At 45.5% G+C, this 10,637-nt stretch overlaps 1 protein-coding gene across 1 annotated transcript in view; it reads right to left on the bottom strand.

Moving 5' to 3' along the window:
- CFAP53 (cilia and flagella associated protein 53) overlaps positions 1-10,637 on the bottom strand; it is a 67,748-nt gene that overhangs the window by 14,002 nt on the left and 43,109 nt on the right. Inside the window, exon 5 of the mRNA XM_007943853.1 lies at positions 1,298-1,516. Within this exon, the coding sequence (XP_007942044.1) occupies positions 1,298-1,516 (219 nt within the window). The remainder of the gene's footprint in view (positions 1-1,297; positions 1,517-10,637) is intronic.

Raw genomic sequence — 10,637 nt, 5'->3', positions numbered from 1 at the left:
TGGATGAATCTCCAAGAGTTATGCTGAATGAAAAATGCCATTCTGGAAAGCTTACATACTGTATGACTCCATTTATATATACATATCATGAAGAAAGGATGAGTGAGTGTTGGGTTGGGGATAAGGAGGGGAGGAGGGCAGGATGGGAGTGGGTGTGGCTATGCACAAGGGATCCTTGTGGTGATGGAAACATGATGGAATGTTCTGTATCTTGATTATATCAATGTCAATGTTCTGGTTGTGACAATCCACCCACTGCCACTGAGTCGATTCTGACTCAGAGCAACCCCCATTGAGTTTCCAAGACTGTATATCTTTCCTGGAAGTAGATTGCCTCATCTTCCTCCCACAGAGCAGCTGGTGACTTTGAACTGGCAACCTTCTGGTTAGCAGCCAAATGCCTTCGAGTACTATCATTTTGCAAGGTGTTACCACTGGGAGAAACTGTGTAAAGGGTATATGGGATCTCACTGCATTCTTTCTTTCTTTCTTTTTGCATCTGAATTCCTTTTTATTCACTGTATTATTTCTTACAATTGCATGTGAGTCTATAACTACCTCAACATACAAAGTTTAAATTAAAAGAAAAAAGTTGCTCTGGTGGCATAGTGGATAAGACATTTGGCTGCTAACCAGAAGGTTAGCAGTTCAAGCCCACCAGCCGTTCCACAGAAGCAAGATGGGGCGAATCTACTTTTGTAAAAATTAACAGCCTCAGAAACCCAATGGGGTCACTGAGTCGGAAATGACTCAATGGCAATGAGTTTGTTCGTTTACAGGAAAAGCACTGAAGTCTTAAATGTTCAACATAAATGCCAAAGCAACAGGCAGCTAAATGAACACTAGAGTAAATGCCTTTACCTTCTCTCTTTGCCTGATAAAACTGTACATATCCTTCAAGGTTCAACTCCAATGGGATGTCTTCCCCAACTTGCAGGCATTCTCAACCACTCCGTTTCGTGCAATACCATAGTGCTGTCACAGTGCTGACACCACGTTGCAGAACAACAGTTCTCAAACTTTAGTGAGCATCAGAATCATCTGGAGAAGCTCATGAAAACACAGAGTTTGGACTCTGCCAGAATTTAGAGGAAGGGATTCTGATTCTGGAGTGAAGCCCATGAATCCTTTCTGGTAGCCTTCCGGATGATGCTGATGTTGCTGGTGCATGGACTGTTGGCCCTATCACAATTCACTGTATCTGACAGCTCAACAAGGCATCTCACTCAGCACATGGTCAAGCACCGAGTAAGTGTCTTACTCTTTTTTGCTTCTTTTAACCAAGTAAAGGTCTTACCCTCTTTTGCTTCTTTCTGTCTGCCTCTTTCTGTAAGTCTTGAAGGGCCCTTTGCACGAGCTTCATGTCCAAGTCCTGCTCTTCTCTGTATTCCTGCTGCATGTGCTCTATCTTCTCCTGGACGGCTTTTTGCAAAAAGGTCCTAATTTCCTGCTTTGTCTTCTGTTTCTTCAGCTTCTCCTGTTCATTCTCAAGTTTAACCTGTGCATTATCACTTTCCTAAGGTAGAACAATAATGAAGGTCATGCCTCAGTACAGGTTGATGAAACAAGTAGGTTCATGCATTGACAAGATGAGAATGAAGAAACACACATACACACACACACACACACACACACACACACCCCACTTGGATTTAGAGGGGCTCTTAAAACAGATTGATAAAACTTGCCTTTTCATTGCTAAGTCACCACTAAGGCTTTGTGAAAATTGCTCTCTTGCTTTTGTGAGTGTATGACTGTAAAGCAAGAAGTACATGTGGGGTTCAGAAAAGGCAGGAAAGTATCAAGAGAGATCACCTTTAACCCCAGCCCCCATCATCCACCACCACTGTCAACATTTTGGGCTCCTAGCCTCCCCGACTGTATTCTTCTATGCACATCTAGTTGGATACATTATTAAGCAGCACTAAGAGTTTAGAAATGGAAATGTGCACTTGAGCTAAATATGCAAAATTAAATGTGAAGTATTTTTTGTTGAAAAATATTTCACCACCCCTTCTGTTTTCTTATCTTTCTGAACCTCCTGGCTGACTTAATTCTTTGGCCAACAAGGCACTTTTAACTGGGACACCAACACTCTTGGGCATTGTGCGTTTGGCAGAAAATCTGGGTATGGTGTGAAGGCAGGCATTAGACCTCCTACCAGAGGCAGCTGAGTGCCTTGGGAGCAAAGTACTTGCACAGCAGCTGGTACAGATGACTTGATGGTAATGAACTTCCCAATATGACTTGATTTAACTGGGACTCAGAATAGCCATGATTACCATGATTACTGGTTTGTGAGAAGGAAGTTGCTAGATGTTGCCACTGATGCCAGCGCAGGAAACCCTCCCTGAGCTGTGAGGATCAAATGAGATCATGTGTGACAGTGCTCTGCAGTGTCTGAGGAAAAGCAAGGGGCATCAGACGTGACAGCATTGCAACAGCAGGCTGCATTCTCTTGAAAGGGAGGCTGACTACACCAGAAGGAAGCAATAGGCTAAATCCAGAATGTGAAACTGGAGGGAATGGGATGGAAGGAACTGTTCAAGATTTAAGAGAGACCTCAAAGTAGGTGAAGGAGCTCTGGTGGCACACTGTTCACCAAAAAGTTGGCAGTTTGAACCTACCAGCCACTCTCCGGGAGAAAGATGAAGCAGTCTGCTTCTGAAAAGATTTATAGCCTTGGAAACTCTATGGAGCAGTTTTACTGTGTCCTATAGGGTCATTAGGAGCCAGATTGGACTCGATGGCTTGGGGGTTTGCTTTTGGTAAAAGCAGTTGACCATATGTCTTGGTGTGGCCCCAACACTTCTGATTTTACACCTATTATGAGTTGGAATCAACTTGACCACAATGGGGTTTGGTTTAGTATTGACATCATGAATTAAATATACCCTTTAAATCTCAAATGTGTCCTGGTGTGAATGATAAGTTAGGCAGCTACTATTCCTAAAAGAAAGGAACTCCGGTAGCACTGTGGTTAAAGCACTGTGCTGCTAACTAAAAGGTTGACAGTTCAAACCCACCAGCCACTCTGAGGGAGAAAGATGAGACAGTCTGCTTCTGTAAAGATTACAGCCTTGGAAACCCTATGGGGACAGTTCTACTCTGTCCTATAAGGGTTTCTAGGAGTTGGAAACAACTTAATGGCAATGGGTTTGGTTTTTTTGGTTTATTCCAACAAAGGAGCCCTAGTGGTGCCACGGTTAAGCACTTGGCTGATAACCCAAATGGTGGTGGTGGGAACACACCCATTGACTCTGCAGAAGAAAGAACTGGCCATCTGCTCCTGTAAAGATTATAGCCTAGCTGGTGGCGTAGTGCCTAAGGCACTTGACTGCTAACCAGAAGGCCGGTGGTTCAAACCCACCAGTCACTCCAAGGAAGGAAGTTTGGGCAATCTACTTCCCTAGTGATACCACCTCAGAATCCCAAGGAGGGGTTGCTATGATCAGATCTGACATGACAGCAGTGAGTTTGGTTTGGTTTTGGGGGGCAGTGAGTCGGTGTTAATGGGGAGGAAGAACTCAGAAAAGGAGGGTGAGAATGGTGGAACAACTCAAAGAGTGTGATCAGTGTCACTGAACGGCACATGTAGAAACTGCTGAATTGGTGTGTATTCTCAACAACAAAACTAAATTAAATATTAAACATATGTGTACATATTACAGCCTAGCAAACCCTAGGAAGCAGTTCTACTCCAATGCCGAGTCAAAAATAGACTGGATGGTATGTACCTACAACTCCTTCCTAAAAGAGACTTGTAAGACATAATTGTAAGGTTGCGGCAAAGGGATCGTGGTGGAAAGGAAGAAATGATTCAAAAGCAGAAGTTGGGAAAGCTTTATTGTGCGCTCCTGGGAGAGGTTCACGGGTCTCTTAAAGGGACCAGAGAAGTCACGCCGCCTGGGTGAAAGAAGGGGATTTTATAGTGATATTTTCTCCACTCCTTAGCGGACCGGGTTGAGGACAGGGGATGTGTTGCAGGAACCAATGAGGACAAAGCACTTCATTAACATAGTGGACAAGAAATGGTTGAGGGCTTTTGTAAGCAAGGGTCATGTGCTGGGGTTTTATCACAAGTGGCATCTGCTCTAGGAACCAAGGGTTATGTGCATCCAGGTGTGGTATAGGCTGTGGTCAGATGCTTGCCTGCATGGCCAGTTTTTCATAATTCTTTCTTGCTCAATCTTGGTTGACTGGTTTTTAATGGCCAGTCTTGTAATTTCTTCTTGCTTAATCATTTACCCACCTGGCCTGCCATGTTCCCACCTGACATTCCAGCCTTTTTGGTAATAAAGGGCAAAGTTATCGTTCTGGCTGCTTCCTGCTGAACAGGGTCGGAGTGGGGTTATAGGCTAGTGCCAGTGGGAATTGGGTCAGTTGGCAGGCGAGTGTACGGGTGTAGGAGTAATTGGTTAACAGTGACTCTGGACATTTATCTAAGTCTGTTTTGGGGGAATCTGAGGAAGCAAGGGGCAAAAAGAAATAAGAGACTTATTAGTGCAAGAGGTCCTATAAGGGGTAATAACCAGGCTGTTAATGGTGATTGTAGCCATTCAAATGGTGAGATTCCTGTTTGGTGTTTATTATGTAATTCTTCACTCAGTCCAATCAATGTATTGACGTTTTGTTCCACCAGACCAGATTCACTGATGTAGTAATGGCATTCTTCTCTAAGGAGGAGGGAGGTTCCACCTTTTTCTGCTGCTAAGAGGTCTAGGGCTCTTTGATTCCGTCATGATGTTCAAGAGCCCTTTTAATGCAGGAGAGGTGATGTCACGAGGGATCACCTAGGAGTTTTACTGCAGTGGGGGTGGTTAAGATGATTGTATGTGGTCCTGTCCAGTGAGGTTTCAGTGGTTTCAGATGTAAGGTTTTCAGGAATAATGCATCTCCCGGTTGCAGGTGGGTTGCTGTTGTCATTTTTGAGGGATCTGTCTCCAGTGGTTGAGGTAAGTACCTGTCTGCATGTTCCCATAAGAGTTGCCTAAGGAGAGAGAGATAAGGAAGATAGGAAGCCAATGGAGGGGGTTGTGTAGGTAGATTGTGGTTGAGGAGAAAGGGTCAACCATACATGAGTTCAAAAGGACTGAAAAAAGTAGGTGCTTGGGGAGTTGCTCTTATGCATGTCAGAGCAAACAGAAGAAGGTCTATCCAAGACTTATGAAGTTCTAAAGAGAGTTTGGTAAAGTGGGTTTTAATAAGACCATTAGCCCTTTCAATCTTGCCTGATGATTGAGGTCTGTAGGGAATATGGAGGTCCCATTGAATCCCTAGAGATGAGAAGACTAGTTGGGTAATTTTTGAAATAAAAGCTGGCCCGTTGTCTGACTCTATAGAGGACAGTAGTCCAAAGCGAGGGATAATGTGAGTAACTAAGATATTAGTTGCCATGGCTGCAGTTTCACTTTTTGTGGGGAAGGCTTCAACCCACCCTGTCAGGGTGTCTATTAGAGTAAAAAGGTACTTAAATGATTTATGGGATGGCATATGAGTGAAGTCAACTTGCCAATCTTGGCTGGGTAGGTGCCCTCTCATCTGGTAGGTAGGAAATGTTGGTTTAAGGTTCCCCTGGCGATTCGTAGACATGCAAACAGTGCAGGTAGAACAGACAGACTCAATAGTGGCATTGAGAGTAGGTGATATAAAAAGTGGTTGTAGAAAGTGTTTTAGCGCTCTGGCACCTATATGAAGGGAATTATGTATGAGTTTGATGAGGTCTTTGGCCTGTGCTTTCAGAAGAACTAGTTTGTTATGTAAGAAGATCCATCCTTCAGGGGAAATTGAGCCCCCTTTTGGTGTCCAGGTTGTTTGTTCCTCTTTAGAATAGTGGGGTTGAAAGGTTGGTATGGAAAGAAATAAAACAGGAGTAGGGGAGGTTTGGTTTTCCTGAGTCAAGTTACGTGCTACTGCATTGGCCCTGTTGTTACCCCTAGTAATGGAATAATTTTCCATTTGATGACCTTTTCAGTGTATAATGGCAACTTGGGAAGGGAGTTGAAGGTCCTCTAAGAGGTGGAGAATAAGTTTGGCATTAATGATAGGGGTTCCTTTGGTTGATAAGAACCCTCGCTCTTCCCAAATGGCTGTGTAACAATGTGCTATGAGGAAAGCGCATTTAGAGTCCATGTAAATCTCGATGGTTTTTTTTTTTTTTTTGCTAAATGTAAGGCTCGAGTGAGAACGATGAGTTTGGCCTTTTGGGAAGTGGTACGTTCCGGGAGGCTCATTGCGTCCACTGTTTTGGTGAGGGTGACGACTGCATATGCTGTGCGTTGTTGTCCCTGAGCATCTAGTACAGAGCTACCCTCGACAAAGAAGGTGAGATCAGCTTGTGGCAGGGGTTGATCTGAGAGATGCTGCTTGGGGGTAGCTTGGGTGTCAATGATGTCAACGCATGAATGTGTATTGTGAGTAGAAGAATCAGGTAAGGGTAATAAGGAGACTTGTTGGGTAATTTTTAAAATAAAAGCTGGCCCATTGTCTGACTGTATAGAGGATGGTAGTCCAAAGTGAGGGATAATGTGAGTTATTAAGATATTAGTTGCCGTGGCTGCAGTTTCACTTTTTGTGGGGAAGGCTTCAACCAACCCTGTCAGGGTGTCTATTAGAGTAAAAAGGTACTTAAAGGATTTATGGGATGGTGTATGAGTGAAGTCAACTTGCCAATCTTGGCCAGGTAGGTGCTGGGTTTAAGGACAGAGATTGAAATAGAGAAATGATAGGAGTCTCCAAAAATAGTAGGTAGAATTCTTGGATTCAGGAGGGTGAAAGAAGGGAGAGTGAGCAGTGCAAGAGAAGGTCCTGTAAGCGATGAGATGAAGAGACATGAAGGGATTGGTGGAGGACCAATTTAAGGGCTTCCCATGTAAGGACTACTGCAGCTGCTAGTGCTCATAGGCAGGGTTGCCACCCCCGAATGGTGGGGTCCAGTTGTTTAGAAAGATAAGCCACTGGGGTGTGACAGGGACCCAAGGGTTGGGTAAGGACTCCCAAGGTGATGCCCTGCCATTCGTCTGTGAATAGGAGGAAGGGTTTGGAGGGATTGGGGAGATGTAAAGGGGGGGGGGGACTGTAGGAGGTGGTCTCGTAGAGTAAGGAAGGCCCATTTCACTACCCCCAGGTATGTAAGGGGACCTGTAGGGGTGGTTTTGACTGCCTCATATAGAGGTTTAGCAAGTAAGGAAAAGTTAGGAATCCAGTGTCTGAAAAATCCCACTAATCCAAGGAAGGAAAGAATCTGGTCAGCTGAGGTGGAGGGTAATAAATTTCGTAGGGTTTCTTTTCTGTCCACAGTTAGTTCACGAGTAGTGGGTGTTATTTTTAGGCCCAGATATGTTACAGATGCTGTGGATAGTTGAGCCTTAGACAGGGATACTCTATAACCTTTTCTTGCTAGAAAGTTAAGTAATGAGGCTGTCTGGGTGATGGAGTCTGGTGAAGAAGGGCTGCATAATAATAAATCATCTACATATTGTAGGAGAGTGCTAGGGGACAAGTCGCATTCAAGATCTTTGGCTAAGTCTTGAGCAAAAAGGTGGGGGCTGTCCCTGAACTTTTGGGGTAAGACTGTCCAAGTAAGCTGGCTAGCAGTGTGGGTATCAGGGTCATCCCAAGTAAAAGCGAATAAATTATAGGAAGTTGGGTCGAGTGGGATGGTAAAAAAGGCATCTTTGAGGTCCAATATGGAAAAATGAGTGGTAGATGGTGGAATATGAGACAGGAGTGTGTAAGGATTGGGAACAACAGGGTGAATAGGGATTACAGCTTCATTAATGAGGTGTAAGTCTTGTACTAGGCAATATGAGCCATCAGGTTTCCTTACTGGTAGGATGGGGGTATTATAAGGTTAATGTGTGGGAATTAAAAGGCCCTTAGACAAAAGATGCTGGATAAGAGGTTTCAGCCCCTCTCGGTGTGTTGAAGAAATTGGAAACTGGGGTCTTGAGGGAAAATTAGAAGGGTTCTTTAAGCGAATAAGAACAGGTGGTGGGTAGCAATGGTAGAAGTGGAAATGTCCCACACAATGGGATTCACTAAATCAGGAGATAAAGGAGGGTTTGGTGCGGATGTTGGAGTAGGGGTTAGTGACAATAAAAGTGTTGCTGAGGAGTCCTGTGCCCACTGTAGGGTGACCCCTAATTTTAAAATAAGGTCTTTTCCTAAAAGTGGGGTGGGGCAGGTAGGTATCACTAAAAATGAGTGTGTAATAATTCTGTTGTCTACAAGGCATGTGACAGGACCTGTTACCTGGGGTTTGGAGGGGTGTCTGTCAACTCCCATCACTGAGACCAGGGAAAGGTATAATCCTCCTGGGAAGGAAAGTAAGAATAGGTAGCCCCCGTATCGACCAAGAAGGACGTTAACTTACCCGCTACCTTGAGTGTTACCCTGGGCTTGGCGAGAGTAATCAGGGTCAACGAGTTGGGGCCTCTTCAGTCTTCAGCTGCTAGGCCCAAGACAGTCAACAGCGGGTCAGGGGGTGGAGAAGTTGGCCCCCCGTGTCTTGGCACAGAGGGACAATCACTTTTCCAATGTCCCATATGACCACATGCCGGACAGGGTCTGGAAGGCTGTCGTGGGTGCGGGCAGTGTTTGGCCCAGTGGCCTTCCTTCCCGCATTTGAAGCAGGGTCCAGGTGGTGTAGTGTTTCTGGAAGGTTGAGTAGGTGCTGGCTGCCACCAAGGCTTGGGCTTGTAAATTGGCCTTCTGGTGAGTAAGAGATTCCCTCTCTGCTTCAGCCCGTTCCTCCCGAGTGTTAAAGACTTTAAAGGCCATATTCACCAGGTCTCGCATGGGAGTCTGGGGGCCCTCCTCTGCCTTTTTCAGTTTCTTTCTAATATCTGGGGCAGATTGAGTGATAAAGTGGGTAGCTAAAATAGTAGCTCCTGCCGGGGAGGTTGGGGCTAAGTGAGTATGTTGTAAAAGGGCCTCAGTTAGGCGATTAAGAAAAGTTGCTGGTTTTTCGTTAGAAAGTTGAGTAATTTCTTACCGTTTATCAAAGTTAACAGCTTTGTGTGAAATAGCCTGTAGGCCTGCTAGGAGGCACTGGAGCATTTTGTCTCTGCGGGTGCAGTCACGGCACCCAGATTGGGTATCTAGTTGGTATTCCCATCCAAGGTCCTGTCCAGGAACAACCTCTAGACCCACTGGCATGGTAGGGTTAGTTAAATGAGTTTGATCAGCATGTTCCCGAGCAGCTTCAAGAACCCGCTCCCTTTCATCAGAGTTTAAAGTGGAAGAAAGAATGACATAGATAACATGCCAAGTTAAATCATAAGCTTGTGTGAGATAATGAAATTCTTTGATGTATGTGGTGGGGTCATTGGAAAAAGAGCCTAAACGCTTTTCAATTTGAGATAAGTCAGTAAGAGAGAATGGGACATGAACATGGACAATGCCTTCCAAACCAGCCACTTCGTGTAAGGGACAAAGAAGGGTTTGTTGAGAACGAGTGTGGCTGCTTACTAGAGAAGGCAAGGAGGGCTCCTGGGAGGTGGTGTCAGGGGATGTCGGTGGAGATGTGGGTGGGGGTGGTGGAGAGGGTGCAGTGGGGTTAACAGGAGGTGAAGATGAGAGTGTCTGTTCTGGATAAGGGGGTGATCGGTGGGGTGGGGACGAAAGAGATTCAGGTGGATCAGAAAAGTAGGAAGTTGGTTCAGGAGAAGTAAGAGGAGTTGAAGAGTCCTTAGAGGGGGTTTGAACAGGAGTTTCACGAGCTAGGAGAATTTGGGTGGTATTGCAAGTAGGGCAGAGAGAGGGATGGGAGCACAGGTGAAAGAAAGCTTGGACATAGGGGACCTCCGGCCATTTGCCTGTGTGTCGGCAGAAATTATCGAGATCAGTAAGAATATTAAAATTGAAAGTTCCTTGCTCAGGCCACCGAGAATTACTACTTAGTGGGTATTGGGGCCAAGCAGTAGTACAATAGAAAATTAGGCATTTGGAACGTAAGTCCCGAGCCAGCCCCAGGGCACAAAGATTGAGTAGGAGACACCCCAGAGGAGTAGTTGGGCCTGGTTTAGAATTCTGGTTATCCATGATCCCTTAAGTCCTGATGGAAAGATTCTGTCAAAGGACCAGCGTCCCAGCCGCTTTGCCAGAATCCCAGAAATGGAGACTGGAAGAAAACAGTGGACATCTCTGCCATAGTCTTCAGTCTGGAATAGTTATGCCATGGAAAGACGGAACCCAAGGCATCCCCAGGATGCCTCTGTCTTTGGAACGGGAGAGTCTCTGATGCGGCGCCAGCAATTTCTGGAATGAAAGGGACAGAGACTCTGGTATAGGAACCGGGACTTGGGACCTGAGTGCCCAGAGCGGGGGACTTACCCACTCAACTCAGTGTTGAGTGCTGGTGGCCAGAGGTTCCTGGTCCGTTGAGTAGGAGAAAAAGAAGAAGGAGGAGAAGGGAAGGGGGATTGCAGCAGAGATTACCAGCACCACAGGTCCCTCTCCCTCCTCCCGGGTTTCAGCACAAGATGTAAGGTTGCTTTGCTGGTCCAATAGAGCCTGGTGGAACCACTGAGACTATGACCCCTAGCTGCCCTTCAGGTCTGGAATTGAACCCACACCTGTGGTTTCCAGCCAAACAAAGTACAGGCATGTGAGTTAAACATTTACCTCAAGTAGAC

This window comes from Orycteropus afer, unplaced genomic scaffold (assembly GCF_000298275.1).
Source record: "Orycteropus afer afer isolate SDZICR_OR568_19922 unplaced genomic scaffold, OryAfe1.0 scaffold00113, whole genome shotgun sequence".
Classification (NCBI taxonomy): Eukaryota; Metazoa; Chordata; class Mammalia; order Tubulidentata; family Orycteropodidae; genus Orycteropus; species Orycteropus afer.
The sequence above is the reverse complement of the archived record's forward strand: the minus strand, read 5'-3'. Positions and strand labels throughout refer to the sequence as shown.